This window comes from Hippopotamus amphibius, chromosome X, assembly GCF_030028045.1.
Source record: "Hippopotamus amphibius kiboko isolate mHipAmp2 chromosome X, mHipAmp2.hap2, whole genome shotgun sequence".
Classification (NCBI taxonomy): Eukaryota; Metazoa; Chordata; class Mammalia; order Artiodactyla; family Hippopotamidae; genus Hippopotamus; species Hippopotamus amphibius.
In genome coordinates, this window is record NC_080203.1 from 5,939,690 (window position 1) to 5,960,916 (window position 21,227).

At 49.7% G+C, this 21,227-nt stretch overlaps 1 protein-coding gene across 4 annotated transcripts in view; it reads right to left on the reverse strand.

Moving 5' to 3' along the window:
• Positions 1-21,227, reverse strand: part of MAMLD1 (mastermind like domain containing 1) — a 115,485-nt gene that overhangs the window by 16,962 nt on the left and 77,296 nt on the right. For 3 of the 4 annotated variants that reach the window (XM_057719416.1, XM_057719417.1, XM_057719415.1), the window contains 2 exons: positions 18,300-19,997; positions 16,149-16,271 (listed from right to left, as the gene is read on the reverse strand). In XM_057719416.1, the coding sequence (XP_057575399.1) occupies positions 16,149-16,271; positions 18,300-19,997 (1,821 nt within the window). The remainder of the gene's footprint in view (positions 1-16,148; positions 16,272-18,299; positions 19,998-21,227) is intronic. The other variant, XM_057719418.1, reaches the window with a different exon arrangement.

Genomic DNA, 21,227 nt, shown 5'->3' on the forward strand with positions numbered 1-21,227 from the left:
CTCTCCCTGACTCTGTGAGATCTCTGCCTTCTTTTTCTGGCTTCATCAGGAAGCAAGAGGTCTCACTGGGACAGACTCCGCCAGAGGCCAGGCCAGCCTGGTCCTCAGCATGTCCAGGAGCAAAGGACAGCCTCATTCCTCTCTCCTCTGCGCTGCCCTCCACCTTCCAACTATTTGGCCCCTGGCCTCCCCAGTGCTGCTTTCTTCTTCACACTTCTCCAGGCCTCGTAAAGATGCTGGAGTCATTAACATACATAAGTGGCCACTTAGCCCAGATTACATGGAGGTAGGTCAACAGCCTGGGCTCTGAGAGTTGTCAGGTACTGGCACAGGAGAGGGGGCTCTTCCCCCAGAGAATTTGGAGGACCCTCCCATCCGCTTACGGAAAAAAGCCCATCCACTTGACTTGGCAGTAGGTGAGCTGAAAACTAATGGATCCGGGTTAATCTACTGGCACCAATCAACGAGGAGAGCAGTGAAGGGCAAGGGAAAGTTCCAGAGTGGGAGGCAGGAGACCTGAGCTCTAGGCTTAGCTTATTCATGTGCTTGGCAGCCTGGTGGCCTCAGGTAAGTCATCTTATCTCTCTCAGCCTCGACCTCCTTATGCAGTAGGTAGGGATGACATGGTGCCCACTGCCAGGGGCTGTGGGGACAGGATGAAAGGACAAGAGGCAAGTCCTTGATATGGGCCTCAGTGCAGCACATGCACTTGCAGGGCTAGTTCCACCCTCCATCCCCACCCCCACTACTATTAAGAGCTCTGGCCCGGAAGTCAGGTGACCTGAGTTTAGTCTGGGCTTTGCCGTTCATCTTATGAGCTTAAGAAAGTCCCTTTCCCTTTTGTGTCTATTGAGATGATCATGTGATTTGGTTTTCATCCTTTGTTCTGTTAATATTGTTTATCACATTGATTGATTGGGTTAGGTTGAAGCAGCCTCCATTCCTGAGATAAATCCCACTTGGTTACGGTACATAATCCTTTTCATACATATGTCAGTGGGTTTGGTTTGCTAGGGTCTTGTTGAGAATTTCTGCATCTCTCTGTTCATAAAAGAAGGGCTAGCTCTGGGAACTAGAAAGGGAAGCACAAGTATGACTGACTGCTCTGCCTGGGCAGACAGGTATCTTTTTTGATATGCGCTCATGCAATAAGCATGGATACATCGGTGACATTAAATGCAGGCACAGCCTTCAAAGTCAACATCTGCAGGTTATACTTCTAGTCATTTCGTAGACTTCATCTGTAAGAAATAATCTGCCTTCTCTAAATAAAGAATTTTCAAGTTTGGTTTAATTTTATTATAAAATTATATTTAATAGTAGAGAATTACAGCATTGGGGATAAAGAGTATACGAAGTTCATATCTCATTCCTAGATTTGAAGCCACCTGTCTGCTTCAAGATGCAGAATTTGTGAGCCCAGAGACTGAGCCAGGAGTCAGGAGACTCAGACTGTTACTCAGGGCCAGGCATTTCAGGGCCTCCCTAGACCTGCACCTCCCCAGGGGGAAAAAGCGAGCTTCACCCAGACCAGGTCGCTAAGCCCTGCTGTGAGCTGCAGGGGCTTCCACTGCCTTCACCCAAATGCCTACCTCCAAACTATGGGTGTGGGAGGGGTGGAGCTGGGTGTTCAGGAAGCCGCTGTCTGGAGAGAAGAGGCCCAGGGTGCCTGGTAGGGAGACACCTAGTTCCCAGGTACCAGTTTCCCAGAGAGAAGGCAGGAGGGGTATGAAAGGTTTGGCTGCAGTTGCCATGGACGCAGAGGCTCTCTATCAGTGTGTTTGTTTCTTCTGAGGGCTTGTCCATTTTGTTCCTTTAGAAGAACAAAGTAGAATGTATAGTACCTAGTAGAATGTATAGTATAGATTGCCCGATAGCTCCCCATTGTAATAAAATATGGTGGCTGGAATCTGTTCACAGTCTGCCTTTTATAGCATTTGTGCAACACATATTGACTTAGCACCCACCAGGATCCAGGCTCTGTGCTGTGATAACACTGGTGGACAAGGCGGAGATGGTGTTGCCCTTTTAGAGCCGGCATGTTCATATAATGGAGACGCACTTAAACGGGATTTGTAACAAAGGTGGTAAGTGCTATACGGGAACACCGCAGAGAACAAATAACAGGAGAGCCCAGCCTGGTTGGGATGAGGGGCTGATTAGAGGAGGCATCTTAGGGGAACTGAACTTTAAGCTGTGACCTGAAGGACAAAGAGATGTCCACGTGAGAGGTCCTGGGCAGAACACTGGCAAAGTTCTCAGATCAACTTTATCTACATCACAGCTTCACGCAGGGCCACTCCTATTCCAAGACCTGATGGATACCCAGATTATGTAGGGAGAATGCTTGCAAAATGAGGCTTAATGATCCAGGTTCTCCCTGGAAAAGGGGCTGCTTTTTGGAGTCACACAGAGTCAACCCACAGAGCACCGTGCTACAGTGGATGGGGGAGGAGAAGATGGATGAACAGTCTTCATATTTCTACTCCTAACTTGTTAAATTCAAGAAAGTTGTTGGCTTTCCTGAAGCCCTAATCCCATTTGCTGAAAATTAGATTACAAACCAAAGCTGGGGCTCTGAGATGTTTTTAGCTGTTCACATGGTAGAATAGGGTGTGTCCCATTTATAAAACAATCTGTTGTAAATCATTGTAGAGCAGAAGAGATAACTAAGAAAAAGCTGAGTCCCAAATGTCAGAATCACAAAAGCCTCATCTACACCAGAGGTTCTCAAAGTGGGGGTCGTGGGGCCAGCAGCAGCTTCTGGCAACCTGTTAGAAATGCATGTTTCTGGGTACCACCCAGAGCTACTGAACCAGAAACTTTGGAGGTAGAGCTCAGTACTCTGTACTTTCACAAACCCTCCAGGACACACTCAAGAAAGAACCAGGGCTTTAATTCGACCCTCTCATCATACAGAAGAGGAGACTGAGGCTCAGAGAAGCAAGGAAACCTTGAGCCCAGGTTCAACCTTGCTACCCCTGTCCAGTGGGATGTGACGTGGATGCTGGGCCAGTGACTACTGTGTGTTGCTTCCCAACTTCCCCTTTCCAAATGGGAACTGGTTTTTTTTTTTCTTCTGTCCTGCACTTCTGCTCTTTCTCTGCCAAGGTGAGTGTGATGGCCAGGGGTACCAGGAACACGAGGAGCTACACTCAGACCAAACTGAGAGGATGGCACATTATTGGGAGTTTCTAGATTGGAACTGAACCCCTTTGGGGAGGGAGCAAATAGGTTTTCTGGAGGACTGAACATCTAGGGAGGGGAAGGAGGGAGGGTATGACTGTGGATGGCCAAAGGGGTCAAGTATAGCATCTAGTCCCCCGCTCTTGGGGCCTTCCAAAGTTTCCATTCAGGCAGCCTCACTTGCCCATGCTGCCCACGTGTTTTGGGGAAACTGGTGCCACCCGGGGTTGTAGAGGCGGGGCACAGGGCAGCATAGTAGGCACGTGAGGCATTCAGGCCACTGTGCCCAAAGTGCCAGGGGGCTTCTGGGAAAGAGGCTTCCTTGCTCTTCTGACAAAGCTTGAAGAAGCAACTCTCTCTTCTGCCCCGCTGGATGAAGGCAGGAGGAAGCTTGTAGGCCCTGGAGTTGCTGAGGGCTATCGTGTGCCCACAAGGGGGAGCCTGCCTGAGGGTGAAGCTGATGCTATATAAGATGCTATATAAGGCCGGATGAGAGCAGGGAGAAAACAGCATCTTCTGTGACACTACCCGAAGTGTGTCCAAGCGCTGGACTTCCACTTACAGGACTCAGTCAGTTCCCTTTATTGTTGAAGCCAGTGGGAACTCGCTTTTCTGCTACTTGCAACTATGTCCTAACCTAGCCAGGCCCCTCAGGCCTTCATGAGGTCTGCATCACACCTCCAGCCTCGTGCTGGAGGACAGCCCATCTCTAACAATGAAGCCTGGGGCCTGTGGAACCCTGCCCAGCCTGGAGTCATCTTCCTTTATCCACGGGTCAGTTCATCTAAAGAGCATTCTCACATGCCTAAGCTGTCTGTACGTGGTCCAGCAAATGCATCAAGTGTGGACCCCAGATTGCAATCTTGGGCTCTTCACTCAGATCTCAAGTGTGGTACTCAAGCTCTTAAATACTCTATTTTGCATTAGTTGAATGTGATCCATGTTTTAGCAGCAATAATCTAGCTTAACAACATTAAGAATTCTTGGATCAAATTCAATTCGGATGCAAACTCGAATATGTACTTTGTGGGTTTCTGTGAAGAAAATAATTGACAATCCAAACTGGAATTCATCTAGAACGAATAAGCAGTGCTAGCTCCTAAAAGCAATCATTGGCACTGAGCTCCTAAATTTTTAAATCCCTTGAAAAGTCCAAGAACATACCAGAAAGCCGAGATTTGATTTCAGACTCGGATGCTGATAGCTCTAGGAGGGTTCGTTCTCTTTTTCAGCCCTAGTCCAATATTATATCAAAACTTTATCAATTAACAGATATATATACACTAAGGGATATAAAATAAACAACAAGGACCTACTATATAGCACAGGGAACTATATTCAATATCCTATAATAACCTATAATGGAAAAGAATCTGAATATATATATATACACACATATATATATATATATATATATATATATATGAATCACTTTGCTGTATACCCGACACTACCACAACATTGTAAATCAACTGTATTTCAATTTAAAAAAAAAGGACTGCCAAAAAACCCCCACAACCCTTTATCTACTGAAGAGTTTGAAATAGATATGAATCAAGGGCTGGGTTTCAGGAAGCTCTTCTGGAAAGGGTAGTCACAAGTTGGAATCGCCTGGGCAATGACCTTGGGCAGGGCAGATGGGGGTGTAGCCACCGCCATGGCAGGTGAGATGGGGGAGCAGGAATGAAGCGGCCTTGTTGGGGACAAGGGGAGTGACCCTCCTGCTCTCCTTTGTTCGGGGCTGATGCCCCTAGAGCATTTGAGTCGGTCCAGTAAAGCCTTACCCACCCAGAGGGCCTCACTCCAATGCCCTGTGCTCAGTTCAGAGGCAAACAGCCAAGATAGCGGCAAAGAATTGGGGACAGGAGGGAAGACTCAGTGGGAACCTGCCACTGGTCTTCAAATCTCTGAAGGGCTCTGAAGTCTCAGAGAGCATACTGGACTACAATGTTGATCAACCTCAAGATTTTGTAATTTGTTTAAAAAATAGGGCATATAGAGAAGGATTCTAAACTCTAAACAGGATGTCAATCTAGCTCTGACAAGTCATAAGCAGATTTGCTGCTTGCAGCAGAGTCTGGTCAGTTCTGGAGGCCATGCCGTTATTCCAAAAGCCAACTGACATAGTTTCATCAAAGGATGGGTCCTCTGTTACAATCCTGCCTTTCGCAGTGCGGGCAGGATAACTAAAGCCCTTGGAAGAGTGGTAGCATCCACCGGCTGCTGTGGAAAGAGCCAGAGCCAGGCAGAACAGATCTATATGATGCTGGATCTCTATGAGTTCAGAGGGAATTGACAGGGTGAAGGCCATTGCCAGACGCTGCTCTTTTCAACCCCATTCTGCTACTCTGATCTGTACCAATCTCGAACTATAACGGCTAATTATAGCAATAGGGGAAATCAGGAGATCTTTCTGGAGGGTGACAGGAAGGAATCTCTATGATGTAATTATTCTGCTAAACAAGACACTTCCAAAGGAAAAGTGAATGAAGCAAATAAAAGAAGCTAACAATATAGTTGTCAAAATAGCAAAAACAAATCAAAACGAAACCCCCCAAAGATCAATTCCACAACGAATATAAAAATCTGTGCTCATGAGCTAGAAAAAAAACCTTTTAATTCTTCTAAACCAATGGGGAAAGCTCACTGAAATACAACCAAGTGCTCTTAGAAGTTAACATGTAAAGTCTGACAGGACAAGAACAGACGCGGAGCCGCCTTCAAAACTGACATTGCTTGGGTTGTGTTAGGAATAAGTGCCCCCTAGAATGGCAGAAACCAATCTGGGGAAAGAGCAATGGAATGAGTGGCCTGAATTTCTAAGCCGGCTTTTTTTTTCTTTGCTTATATCATGTGCCGCTATGACTGTGGTATGTGAAATAGCAGCCAGAGGTCTTGTTCTGTCCTTCTAAAATGCACGGAACAACCACTACCACCACAATAGAACAACCAGTGTAAATGACCCCTGGAGGTCCAAGACTGTGTTATTTGTTGGAGGTTGAAGAAATCACATGAATTCAGATAGTGCACTGCAGAACTGTAGGCAAGTGTCCGCCCTAGTGTTGTAGGCAGACAAGAGCCCCAACTGGACCAGAAAATGTCTCACAGTCACTGTCAGGGGGTGGGGACCCTCTGTGTAGAGGCAGAGTTCTTCCTTCAGCCCAACACAAGAATCAGAGTTCATCAGCCTCCTGGGCATCGAAGGTTGGGGGTTTCTACCAATAATTACTCTAAAACACTCAAAATAGTCTCAGGCGCTTAATTCTCAGAGGCCAGCAGACGCAACTCATTTATAGGTTCATTCTTGCGTGCCTTCTTCCACTCATTTGTTCACGTTTACAGAGCTAGAGAAGACATCACGTGCCTGAGGAATCTGCTCTCAAATGGGAGCACAGGCAAGATACAATGACTCTGATTAAAAAGTGGACATCGCCAGGCCCTGCAAGGCAGAAACTCAAGGTCCTGAGAACTGGGGTATGAGTGGGGACACAGTGACCAGATGTATCGACTTCCCAATGATTAGAGGCTCTTGTTTCCCACTTTGTGTGTCAGTGTCAAAGCTGGTTCTCACTGTAGCCAAAATCCTTAACCTTTTCTAGAATTCTACCCCAGGGCCTAGTACTTGCTGCAGAGAGACACTGTGCACGGAAAGCGACTCCCTAGCATCGCTGTACTAATCTACAAACTGGGAGACGGCCTAGCGTTTCCAGGCTTGCGGATGCACCAGAGAACCCATGAAGCCAGTGGCCTTTCTCACCCCATTCCAGAGCAGATACAATGTCCCTTTCTGTCTATATCACTCCTTTGTTCCCCCAACCACATGTTGCCATTCCTCTAAAATGCCCAGAAAAGGACAGAAGTTGTGATCAATTTATCATGAAAGTTCTTTCTAAGCGTTAGCTATGCCCAGGAACCCTATGCCACGCGTGTAACATGCACGCACGTCACTGAGACATCCAGGAAGCGCAGCCGGCCCGCACAGAACCATGGGTACCCATGTAGTCAGTACTCTCCTCTCCATGACGGAAGACAGGCAGCTCAGCTGCTGCCACCTCAACATCACACACTGATATTACTGAAAATAAAATACTGCCTTGACAAGGAGAGGATTAGCATGTTTTAAATTTTCAGTTTTTTCTTTTCTTTTCTTATTGCTGTTAAACTGACCGTTTTAAGTGCATACTTCCGTGGCATTAAGTACACTCACAGTGTTGAGCAACCATCCCCAGCAACCATCTCCAGGACTTTTTCATCTTCCCAAACTGAAACTCTGTCCCCATTAGACATTAAGTCCCAATCCCCCAGCCCCAGCCCCAGCCCCAGGCAAGGACCACTCTGCCTTCTGTCTCTAAGAATCTGACTCCTAGGTCCCTTATATTAGTGGAATGATCCAGTATTTGTCCTTTTGTGATTGGCTGATTTCACTTAGCATAGTGTCTTCAAGGTTCCTCCGTGTTGTAGCAGGTGTCAGAATTTCCTTCCTTTTTAAGGCTGAATAATACTCCATTGTGTGGATGGACCACATATTATTCATGCACTCTTCTCTCTGTGGACACTTTGGTTGCTTCTACCTTTAGGACATTGTGAAAATGTTGCTATGAACACTGGTGAACAGATATCTGTTCAAGACCCTGCTTTCAATTCTTCTGGGTATACACCCAGGAATGGAATTGTTTGGTCATATGGTAATTCCATGTTTAATTTTTTGAGGAACTGCCCTACTGTTTTCCACAGTGGCTGTACCATTTTACGTGCCTACTAACAGTGCACATGGTTTCCAGTTTCTCCATATCTCACCGACACTTGTTTTTTTCTAGTTTTTTGAAAAAGCAATAGCCATCCTACTGGGTGTCAAGATTTTGTTTTTTGATGACATGAAACTAGAAAGCCATATTTGAGAGCTTTGCCTGTTTGCATTTTCTAGAGCTCATCTTTCAAAGGGTTGTCCAATAGAAAGGTCATGGAATTGTTCCCACTTATTCCCATTCAAGGGTGGTTGGGGGCCTCCCACACCTTTCAAAGCTTTGTCACATGGAAATAAATGATTATTACTCAAAATTGTGACTAAGAAGCTCACCTTCATCTACTGGCCTCCTGAGTCAGATGGCTTGGCAAATTCTCTTCACGTGCCACCCAGACATGGGCCTGCAGAAAAGTCGAGTCCCCACAACTCTGCTCACTTCCTCTGCTCAAAAATGGCCAAACACTGTAGCATGCTACAGGGGGAAAGTCCAGCTAGAACCTCTGCATTTAGCTTCAAATCCAAAGCTCCGAAAAGCAAAGCAAGAGTTGGAGTAATTTCTGATGAAGTAGGGCTATGCATCTGTCAGGCCTTCAAGGTCACGTTTAGGCCAGGCCTTCCTGATCTTTTCCTGGACTGCCTAGTTCCCCTTTTCCTGTGCACCTAGCTCTCCATCACTGAGTCAAGGCCTACGGGCCCTGTGTGACTCCATGATGCCCACTTTCTAATCTAACACGAAACTCAGTTCACATGGGGAGAAGGACCAAAGGATGGACGAAATGGAGAAATGCTGCCCCTTTCTTCGACTCTCTGTCTTAGAAACTGTTACTCCACTGGGAGTCAGGAGCCAGGGAAGGCTCTGCTCCGGGCACTGTGCGGGCTCTCAGGACCACCACGAACGTGGGCCTGGGGTGGACATGTGATCTCTTTGGACCTTTATGCTGCTTTTAGCTTTCAACAACCTCCCTGCTTTTGATGGGAGGAGCTGACATGATAAGCCCTTATCCAACAACAACAAAGCCCAGTTAGACAAAGCGGCACTTGTCATTGTGGGCCAAATTCATGACATCAAACCAAAACCTAAGGTTTTCAACTCGTTACACAGAAGCAGAAACTCTTTCTCTGGGGGTGGGGTGGGATGGGTTGCTTTCACCGCAGGCAGTGTTCTGCCACCCGCTGCCCCCTTCAAGCGCGGAAGCCTCCAGGCCGGAGCATACAAACACCGTTGCTTTGCCCAGCAGGCCCAGGTTGTGGGATTTGACAACCTTCAAGGGACAGAGAGGCTGAAGTACAAACGGGCTCAGGAGAGGTTTCCATAAATTTGTGCTATGGGGCACATGGATTTCATGGATTTCAGAGAGCTGGGAAGGGCGCAGGAAGGAGGGGCAGGGATGCAGTGGAGCCTCCTAAGGACACACCCCTTGCTCGCCTGGAGGGTCACATCTCAGACCCGCATTGCTCCTCTGGCGACGTCCTGCACTCCGCGACAATGCTGGCTGTAGGCGTTAGGGCCACAGCTGAAAGGCGCAAATCCACTGTGACCCTCCATCTGCCCTAGACATCTTTTCTATTTTGCCAGCTTTTCAATGGGGGTCATAACAGTAGCTGAACACTTCACTTTCAAACCTGTTTTATGTGTGGAAGTGGATGGCCTCTCCGTGAGGTGGTCTACATCTTGGGTTTGTAGATATTCATAAGGACTTACAGTTTAAAGGAACACAATACAATGATTTATTTCTGTCCTCTTCAACCGTTTGAAAACTAAAATCAGATTCCTTTCCTTGCTTTACAGTGACAAATATGCAGGTTGTTTCAACAAACTTAGTACAAAATGATTTACATACTTCATTTTTAAAACGTCTCATTTTGGGCACCCCAACTTTAGCGAAGTTCAATGTTCCTTTTCAGGTATGTTAAGACAAAAGGAATAAATAAAAAGCCAAACAAAAACTTCACAGGAGGTTTCTGAAAATGGTTGCCCTTCCAGCTTTCATGAGTCAAAGTGGAACTACCATATGACCCAGCAATCCCACTCCTGGGCATATACCCAGAGAAAACCATAAACCAAAAAGAAACATGCACCACAGTGTTCACTGCAGCACTATTTACACTAGCCAGGACGTGGAAGCAACCTAAATGCCCATCCACAGATGAATGGATAAAGAAGATGTGGCACATATATACAATGGAATATTACTCAGCCATAAAAAAGAATGAAATTGAGTTATTTGTAATGAGGTGGATGGACCTAGAGTCTGTCATACAGAGTGAAGTAAGCCAGAAAGAGAAAAACAAATACCATATGCTAACTCATATATATGGAATCGAAAAAAATGGTACTGATGAACCCAGTGACAGGGCAAGAATAAAGATGCAGATGTAGAGAACAGACTTGAGGACAAGGGGCAGATGGGGTGGGGGGGCGGTGCGAAGGGGAAGCCGGGATGAAGTGAGAGAGTAGCATTGACATATATACACTACCAAATGTAAAATAGATAGCTAGTGGGAAGTTGATGCACAACATAGGGAGATAAACTTGATGATGGGTGATGCCTTAGAGGGCTGGGATAGGGAGGGTGGGAGGGAGTCGTGGGAGGGAGGGGATATGGGGATATATGCATAAATACAGCTGATTCACTTTGGTGTAGCTCAAAAACTGGCACGACAGTGTAAAGCAATTATATTCCAATCAAGAGCTTAAAAAAAAAATTAAGGCTAGTGATCATCAGTAAGGAAGCATCTGAATTGAGGGGCCTTTTGCATCCCAGTAAATTTCGGTGTTGAGGACTTCCCTGGTGGTGCAGTGGTTAAGAATCTACCTGCCAACGTAGGGGACACGGGTTTGATCCCTGGGCCGGGCAGATCCCATATGCCTCCAAGCAACTAAGCCTGTGTGCCACAACTACTGAGCCTGTGCTCTAGAGCCCGTGAGCCACAACTACTGAGCCCATGCACCGCAACTACTGAAGCCCATGCGCCTAGAACCCGTGCTCCGCAACAAGAGAAGCCACCACAATGAGAAGCCAGTGCACTGCAATGAAGAGTAGCCCCGGCTCGCCACAACTAGAGAGAGCCCGGCCACAACTAGAGAAAGCCCGCGCGCAGCAACGAAGACCCAATGCAGCCAAAAAAATAAATAATTAATTTAAAAAAATTTGGTGTTGACCTCACTGAGTGATGGATCATTACTCCAGGGGCAAAAAGTAATGCTGCCTCATTGCAACGTGACATGTCACTCATTCTTCAGCTTCCAACAAAGAAAAAGCTTGGTGTTTAAAAGGTTAGCATTTGATAAGCAGCTCATTTAAAATTTCCGCTTTTTGGAAAAGGGACATAGCTTTGAGGTGGAAGATCATTAATGGTACTTAAAAACTAAAAAAGAAACTGAAAAAAATCTGATTCTTGCTAACATTAGTACCAAGTTCTGAGCCTGCGTTTTCCTGAATGCATTTTCATTTCCTGGCAATTCAGAGTGGTTAAAACAAAACTTATTCAACATGGAGATGTCAGTCCCTACATCATCAGAATGTATATTACAGTAAGCCCCTACATATGAACAAGTTCCCTTCCCAGAGCTTGTTCGTAAGTCCAATTTGTTTGTCAGTCTAACAAAGTTAGCCTAGGTACCCAGCTAACACAGTTGGCTATACAGTACTGTACTTATTGTAATAGGTTTATAATGCTTTTCACACAAATAATATATAAAAAACAAACACAAAAAATAAAGAAAACATTTTTAATCTTATAGTACAGTACCTTGAAAAGTACAGTAGTCCAGTACAACAGCTGGCATACGGGGGAGGCACGTTCGCATCTTTCAAAGTTTGCAACTTGAAGGTTTGTATGTAGGGGGCTTACTGTACATTGCATCTAATTACATTTCCTCTGAAAGCAGCTAAAAAATGTTTTCCCAAACTAAATAGTTCTTTGCTGTCCAATTTAAAAAAAGAAAGGAAAAACTAAGCTTGTATGTACGATCGTGCTTAAATACAAAATAAAGATGCTTACTGAGGAAAACGTCCTCATGTCTGGTAGAGAAGATGCAAGCAGGGCGAGGCCCGAGCTCGGACACGTGGGCTCTTTGAAATCTGACTTGCCTGCCTGGCTCCTTCCTTAGTGCAGCCCAGAGCTTCCCCCAGAGGCCTCAGCTCTTGCATTTCAGCAGGATTAACCTTTGAAATGAAATCTGTGATGCTTCTCACCAGAATTAGTAAAAGACTAAGGCAAAGACACTTTTGTCATAACACGGGGAGCAGTGCCGTCCTGCCCCGCCTCTTAGCCTCAAAAGAGTAGAAGAATTAAGGGAAGCAGGGGAAAGGACTTGCAAGTCCAAGGTCACAGGCCTTTCCTTGATAATTTGTGGTACATCTCATTCCAAGGGGGCTGAATATCTTGGCAAGAGAGTGATCACTTGCTTTTAAAGGGTTGTGAACGATTCTGAGGCTGAGAGCAGACTCACTGGCCACCATGTCTCCTGACTCCTCTTCCAGTGGAAAATGGAGCCCATGTAACTTTGACGAGAATAGGGAATTCTCTCGGTCTAACTCACCTGATTTTATCATTTTGGTTTTCAGTGGGAGGTCACGGTGTGAAGGGAAAGATTTTAATTTGCAAGCCTAATCGAGACAGCAGTAATTCCAGGCTCTGCTCTACTGAGCAGCCGAGTCCAACCTTGGAAATCCAAACCAAAAGGAACCTTGAGTTTCCGCAGAGGTGCTTTTCGGAGGCACTGGGGGTGGGAGTGAGCGGTGGACAGGGGGGAGAGGAGAGAAGGGGAGGGCATCCATCTGGGGTCCAGTTTGGGCAAAGGTCCAAAAAAAAAAAAAAAAAGGCAGAGGAGGAGTGCCCATCCCCCAATGCCAGTGACCACGATGAACTAGCGTTTCTGGCCCTCACTTGCCCTCCATTCGTTCTCTCTACCCACCAGCAGCAGGCCCTCTGGATCTAGAAAGTGCAAGCAGCCCTCTGCCTGCTGCAAGCGGCGGGGTTGGGGCCCAGCTGGCTGCGGGCATATTTGGGCAGCTCCTCTGCCCACCTGAAGTCGCCCTGGGGTCCGTGTGTCACTCAGCACCCACGCGGGAATGCTGCAGCCCCTGCATGGCTCCCAGCAACGCTGTCGTCCATGCCTGGAGGGAGAACGGCCAGCACTCTTCCCTCCCCACTGGCCGGGGTGCTCGGGAAGCTGCAGCCGGGCTCGGCTGCTCTGCTCCTTTCTGGGGTCACCGGTCTGTGTCCGCCGCTTGGCCTCTCCTCAGCCACCTGGCACATGTCCTCCCTGACACGCCACATCTGGAAGGCACTCCCCAGCCCCTCCTCTGGGAGCGGAGAGGAGCATTCTACTGAGCAACTGGTGTTCTGAGTTTCAAGAGCTTTCTCGAAACAGTGAGCTAACATCTATGGAGCATTACTGTGCGCCAGGCCCGGTGCCGAGCACTTTTACCTCATCTCGTTGAAGCCTCCCAGCAGCCCCATTCGATAGGTATACTAGTACCTCCATTTTACAGATGGAGAGACTGAGGCCCAGAGAGGGGAAGGAGCGTGCCAAATGAACAAGTGGCAAAGCCGGGATTTGGACCCAGTGATCCCAGCCTCCAGCCCAGCCCCGGGGCCCACCCCCTGCCAAGACCCAAGACCAAGGCCCCAGTGTCCCTGGCTGTGTTCTGTCTCCCTCCAGGCCCAGGTGCTGGGAGTGCTGCGCTTCACAGGCTCAGTTCCCAGGGACAAGAGGGACCCATGGGTGAGGGTGACAAGAGGGCTTTCTCAAGGTCCCACTTGAGACTGAGGTGCCCAGATCCCCCTCCCAGGCCCAGCCCCTCCACCACTGCTGGGTTCTCACTGCCGCCTAAGCACGGGAGATGGGCAGCTTGGCGTTAAAAGCAGAAAGCGGAGCAGACCCACGCAAGCCTTCGTCCAGCCCTCCCCCAGGCAGGCTTGTGTCCCTGCTCTTGCCCTTCTCAAAATCTGTGCAAACGATATCACGTGCTTCTTTGGTCTATTTCTCTGCAGCTGCCCCCTTCCCCCATGCCTAGGCCGGCCTCAAGGATCAGATTTCGGGCTTTTCTGTTCTTATTTCAACTGGCCACCATCCCCATCCCTCCTCCCCATCCCTCCTCCCCACAATGCTATACTCCCAGCTCTGTAAATGCACGTGCGCCCAGGGTGCTCTTGCTGCCTGTTGCTACCCGGACTCTTCCAGAACACAAGTCCCATCTCCTGGACAGAACTGTTTTTGTCTTTGAGTAAATGTTAGTTCCACCCGCCAGTGGCTGATGGTCAAATTGAAGTCCTAACCCTGATGTTTACAATACCCCAAGGTATCCTCAATAGTTTTCAGTGAGAAGGGGCATTGAATTATGGAAATAAAATTCATTTTGCCTCATTTCGATTAAAAACAGACAGAGGTCACCCAGCCTTGGGAGTAGGGTAGGCGATACAGTGAGGAGATTTGGGGCCACTGAAATTCAACACACCAGGGCTGGGTGTCACGACTCCACAGTCCCCTCCTTAATAATTCTAGGTCCACATCCCTTATCTGTGATTTCAAGGCTAAAAGCTCTGAAAGCCTATTTTATTTTTGTAAATTTGGTGCCAAAATTTATTTGGGGACAAAACTTGACTTGGGCTTAGTTAAATATTCATATTTCTCTGCAAAAATTATAAAATGCTGCCCCAGATTCCACTGGAGGGTTGTGTGATATTTGGTATATGCACCATATTACCTTTCTAATGTCCCCAAAGTTCTGACTTTGGAACCGTGTCTGACCTCAAGTGTTCTAGATCCAAGACCGGGAGCCAGAGCTAGCCCTGCACGGGCGCCGAGTGTGGGCTGGGCAGGGCTCTGAGCCGCATTGGTTCAGCATCTCTTGTCTTCCAAGGCCCTGAGAGATGGGGCCCATCCCTTTGCCCATGTACCGCTGAGGCTCAGAGGGCTTAAGTGACATTGCTCCCGGCACACCACCCTCAGTGCTGGTATCGGACTTAGACCCCAGTCTGTCTGCCTCCAGTGCCCTTGCCATGCTGAACCGCTGCCCTGAGGCCAGATGGCATTTACCTTTTACCTTCAGTGCAAGCAGGCGGTCCACTGAAACTGGATCGCTCATGTAACTGGTGAAGTGAAATCCCCCAAGCTGAGAAAGACTAGTCTGCAAATAAGAATGAGCTCCTATTGACATTTGCATGTGGCGTTTCTGCTGACTTGAGAGCTGGTTTCTCATGTTACATTCAGAAACTACTCTTTAAGACAACTACGATGTGCCCATTTAGAGGCCTGGTCAGTGCATTTTGGCTAAAAGAATGCCGTGCATGGAGCAGGGGCTGGGGAGCAGAGCGGAGCCAGTGTGAAAGCACGGAGACAGCTCCTTCCCGGCGCCCCGCAGGCCTGCGGTGGGCGAGGCAAGGCAGGGTCTGGAACAAGAAGAGCCCACCTCATCAGCAGGCGTGCGGTCTGCAGAGAGCGCTGCTTGTATTCTGTCCAGACACAGCCCGAGTTTTGAGAATCATCTCAGCCCCCAGGAAACAGATCTGGAGGCTCAGGACTAGGAGTCAGTCACGGTGAGAGCAAGCTTTCATTGGCAAGTTTTGTGCCCGGTTGTTTGAAGTACTTTAGATGCACTGAATTAATGCATGTAATCCTCAAACAACCTATCATCCCACCCACTTTGTAGAAGAGGCAACAGTTAAGAGGTTAAAGCAGGAACGGAAGGCTCTGGAGGCAGGGCCCTGTGTGCCGGGTTACGACCGTGGGCTCTGTAGCCCAGACTCCCCGCTCTGGCCCTGACTTGCTGTGTGACTGTGGGCAACTCTGGGGACTTCTCTGTACCTCAGTCTTCTCAGCTTTAAAGAGAATGATCACAGCCCCCACCTCTGAGGACGAAGACGAGAAAAGGCAGGTGAGGTACTGGGTGGCATGCTCAGTCCCTGGGCACTGGCCAGTGCTGGCTGGGAAGGAAGGTCCTGGAAGCAGTAGCCTCCCACTGGGGAGCCCGGCCTCATGCCTCTGTTGGCGGAGGCCACCTGACCCCACCTGGCCTCGGGGGGCTTGGCTGCATGCTCTTTGTCCCAGACACTTTCTCCAGCCCCACTTAGGGTATCGGTTGGGTGTGATTTTCACGACCCTCATCACTAAGGATTCTCTCTGTGAGCCAGCTGCTCTGGCTCTGAGGCAACACAGTCAGGCTACAAACGTTCCCCATGGAAGACAAGAGAAACCAAAAAGGCTCACAATGTTAGATGGTGACACGGCTCCAGGCTGAGGATCTTGCCTGCTAGGATAAGGGCTCCAGTGCCGATGCTGGCGCTGCCCCGAGCCAGCCGCAGAAGTCCACGAAAACAGCTGGCAACAAGCCTATAACAAAATCAAACCAAAGTGCTCCTGAACTGCAGACAGGGGCCGGCGCTCACCCTGGCCACCCCCACGGGTGCACCCATCGAAGGACTGATCCCTGGTGCGGAGCACTCTGCTCGGTGATGCTTCATGAGACCTTGATGAAAAAGACACGGTCTCTGTCCCCTGGGCACTGCCACAGCCACGGTCATCCAGGGCCCTCAGAAAAGAGGTCAGCCCCCCGTGAGGAGCTTCCCTTGGGCCACAATACCAGCCAAGCACTTTATGGCCACCTCCTCCCTGGCTTTTCTACAGAAGAAGGAGGCAGAGTGGGAGACGGAAGTCCCAAGGACAGTTGGGAAAAAGCTTCCTGGGGTGGTGGGGGCATGGTGCCGGAGCCTTAGGAGCTGTAGGGGTGGGACAGGAGAGGAAAGGTGCGCGGGGAAGGCCACACACAGGCAACAGTGGGAGTCAAGGCCAAGAACGCAGAGTGGACCGGGAGTCGCAAGCACTTTGGGGCCCAATGGACACTGAGTGTAAGGAGGTAGATGGAGCCAGCTTACGGGCCTCCAGAATCTTCTGAGCAAGTGTGAACATGATCAGTTCTGTGTTATAGCGAGGTGATGCTTACAGAAATGGATGGTTTATTGAGGCAACCAGTTTAAGAGTCAACTGTACGAGTCTGAACAAAGAACCAAGAGGGCCTGACGTGGGCAGGCCTGAGAGCAATGGAAAAGAGGAAGCCTGATAGATGCTCTTCGGGGCAGGCAGGCATCTGACGTGGCTCCTACGGATCCCTGCCTCCTGGTACCCTCCCTCCCCAGCCAATCATCCCCTGCTGGTATTCACACCTTCATGCTTGTGTCTAACGAACAAAATACTACACACGTGATGCAATGTCACTTTCCAGACTACGTTATAGAGACTGTGACTCCTGCCTCTCGTGCTGGCACATTCTCTCTTGCTCACTCTGATGAAGCCGGCTGCCATGTTGTGAGAGGCTCTATGAAGAGGCCCACGTGGCAAGGAACCAAGGGAGGCCTATGGCCAACAGCTCATGAGGAACAGAGGCCTCAGTCCCACAACCCACAAGGAACTGCTTCCTGCTGATAACCACAGCAGTGAGTTTGGAAAGCAAGTCCTTCCCAGTTGAGTCTTAAGATGACTGCTGCCTTGTGAGACTTGGGGCCAGAAGGCCCCAGTAAGCTGTGCCAGGATGTTCGGCCCACAGAAACTGTGAAGAAGTATACGTCTGTTGTTGTAAGCAGCTGTTTCAGGCTAATTTGTTACACAGCCATAGATAACTAGTACAGGCAGGGGTCAGAGCAATGAAAAGTGGGAACTGAGATGGACACCACCCAGGGAGAAGTAGCTGAACTGAGTGACTGACAAGACTGTAGGAGATGAGAGAGATGTCACGGGGGTTCTGAGAAGAGCACAGGCTCTGGAGCAAGCCTGCCTGCCTTCAAGTTTCTGCTCGGCCCCTTGCTAACTGTGTGACTCTGAGCCAGTCATTTCAAAACTCTGAGCCTCAGTTTCTTCATCTGTAAAATGGAGATGGTAAGAGTAACTACCTGACATGTCTCTGACCTTTTCATTTAGGACCTGCCTTCGCATCTGGTGCAGGAGTGAACGGCATGCTGCCACTGCCCAGCAGACATTGGCTGTGGCACTTCTAGAAGGCTCAGTGTGTAGCCTTATGCCAGCAGGAAGAAGATTTAAAGGCTTCAATGCAATTTCCTTGCATCCTACGAAGGCTTCACTGGTCCTGGGTGAGGGAACCTGCGATTCTGACTTGTCTGTCCTGGTTCCTTCCCCTGGCAGCACCTTGTGGGTGCAGTTTTCTCCCAGGGAAGCTAAGCAACGTGCACAGGAACTGAAACCATAACCCTGGCCTCATGAATACTGCGCTTTGACCGCACAGAATAAGCTGGCTTAAATAGAGTTTTCCAGAGTCAAGTGTTGCCTCCAAAGCCAGCTCGCGATAGCATGAAACTTGGTTCTTATTTCCAAAACCAACAGCCGCGACCAGAGAGGAGATCGGCTTACCTGTCTGGGCAGAGAAGGCATGGAATCCGAGGCCACCGACCGCTGAAAGCGCTGAGGCTGCTGTGTCACGTGCTGCAGAAGGAACGAAGCAGGGTCTGGCTGCTGCTGCAGCTGCAGGGTGGCCGTGGACGAGGCTGTGGCGGAAGAGGTTGGCGTTGGCGTTGGCGTTGGCTGCTGCAGGTAGTGGAGCAGCTCAGGCTGCCGAGACGTGGCGGGCCCCGAGGGCATCTTCTGGGGGCTCGGCTCAGACATGAAATGTGACAAGGGCTTGGTGTTGCTGAAAGTAAAAGGCTCCAGGGCCCCCGGGCTCGGGCCGGCCAGCCCCTGCTGCATGATCATGCCCAGGGTCTTGGGTGAGTTGGTGGCCATGGGCCTGAAGATGGCACTGGCCCGCGGCGGTGGCGGCTGCGGGCCGAGCGGACTGCCGGTGGGAGCGAGGCTCCGGAGCAGGGGGCACTGGGGGGTGAAGGACTGCTGCGGCAGGCCCGGGCTGGACAGCTTTTCCGGGCGATAGGGCGTGGCGGGCCCTGGGTTGCTGCTGGGCAGAGCGGACATCAGGTGCCCCTGAGGGTGTTTGATGGTGGAGGACACCAGGTTGGCGAGAATGGAGGTCTGCGGGCTGAACTGCGGCTGCTGCTGGAGCGCGGGGCTGGGGAGCTTCTCGGGAGCATAGGGCATGGCTGGCCCGAGGGCCGCGCTGCTGCTGCTGCTGGGTACCATGCTGGACAGCAAGGCATTGGGAGAGCCCTGGAGGGCGCTGCCCGGCAGGCTGCTCGACGACATGCAGGACACCATGAGGCCCTGCGGGCTGAATGGCTGCAGCGGCTGCGGCGAGGGCACCAGGCAGTAAGGCGGGGAGAGGCCGGGGGGAGGCAGGCTGGACCAGCTGGGGGCAGGCTGCTTCGTACCAGAGCCCTGCTTGCTGGCCGCCAGCGCCTTCAGCTGGTGGGAGTGATGCCACTGAGGCACCGGGACTGGGGGCAAGGCGGCCGCAGGGAGCGTCACTTGGACCTGGCTCTTGGCCTGTGCTGTCGAAGAACTGGGAGAGACCATCTGCTTACTGGTGGAGGGAATGACATAGCTGATCCCCGTGGAGGAGGGCGGGATGTGAAGCGACGCCCCAGTGGCCTGGCTGCAACTCAAAGCAAAGTCCTTGCTGGAACCAAGGCTCTCCAAGTGTGGCATCTGAACCACAGGCTTGGGAGTCGCGCCTAGGGTTGCCGGGGGGTGATCCAAGCCCAGCGGCTCTTCCGGCTTGCTCCCCAGGATTTTCTCAAGATCGAGCTCACTCGGAGAAGGTTCTTGAATTTTTGTTAGCTCCTCCAGCAGATCTTGAAGTTCCTGGTCCACAGCAGGCACGGTGCTGGTTTTGTCATAGTAAGAAAGAGGGGGGCCTTTCAGTCCCATTTCCTCAGTCGGTGGCACCACAAACGGTGAGCCCATCACGCCGCCGTTCATGGGGTTAGTTTCGAGCAGTAATGAATGGCCAGCTGCTCCCATCACCGCAGAGCCAGGGTTCATGGGTAATGCAGGAACTTGCAGCTCTGCACACGCTGTGCTGGGATGGGCACTCCGGCCCATCGAAAGGGTGACATCTTCAAGGCATGGTCTCTTGATTTTATTCGGGTAACCCCCGTCGGCCATGCCTGAAAGCTGGAAATTTTCTCCTTCCTGTCTCCTCTTAATGGCTCCCTGTGGCTGGAAGAGAAAAGGAGGGGTGAGGAAGGAAGGGAGGGAGAGGGGTGGAGAGAGAGAGGGAGAGAGGGAGAGAGGGAGGGGGAGAGAGAGAGGAATGTTTATAAAGGCTTGGCACTTTAAAGCTATTGAACAGGAAATTTGCAAGATAAAACATCTCTCAGTTTCAAGACTTAGAAAGTTGTCAAAACTATACAATACAGCCTATTTTTAGAACCATGATGCTTGTTTTCTGTTGCTGTGTTTCATTTAGACTGTCTTGTTACGTTTCAAATAAGGCATTATGCTGTCTCTATACCAAACACTACAGAAAGTCACGCAAAGGATATTCTCTGCCCACTTGGAGGAGCTTCCAGCGAAACTATGTAGAAGGCATGGAGTGCACTGGGCGGCCTCAGACACTGGAGGGCAAAGGAGAAATCACTAAGAAACCTGCAATTCCCACCTGCCTACGGATAGCCTGATTTTTAAAAAGGAAAAGCGTGACGTAGGCATTGAACTTTTAGGTTGCTTCCCTGTCTTGGTTAAATGCATCAGGCTGCGGTGAGAAAATGGGAAGCAGCAGAAGCTTTGGGGGAATGAAGTAGATCTGGCACATTCTTTTGGGCAGCTGTCTGAGAGACACTGGAGGATTAGAGGATAACACAACCTATAAAACAGTCACTATAGCAGGGCTGCATTTATCTGTACACACAGACACACACACGTGCACGCGTACACACACGCATCGCTGAGTCCACAAGAGCACCTTGGAAGAATGTACACGCGACTCTTTGGAGCAGTCATCTCTTGGGGGTGACTGGCAACTCACTTTCTACTCTCTGCATTTTTCTCTTGCTTGTTTGTTTTTAGCAGAATGACTTGTAATCACCCCCCCCGTCCCCCCAAAAAAGGATAAAGCTATCTAAATAAGAAATGCCTCTGTGCAGATGCATCCTCAGGTCGGGGAGATAGGAAACAACAGGAAAAGGCCCCGATCTGTGATCTGCACTTGGGGGAGCTGCCCGCCATTTATAAAAGCCTAGCCTTTGGGTACAAAGCAAAGAAGTTAGTAATGCAGTATTTATTACTTTCTCAAGGCTTCATACAGTCATTTGTGGCTGTCCTATAAATGACCATGACCTGCAAGTTAAGGGGAAGGGAGTAGAGTGGAGGATCATGTGTGGGAAGAGATGGGCTTGGAAATCACCTAAAGGTCAACGCTTTACCAGATACATTTCTCCTGAAGCACTT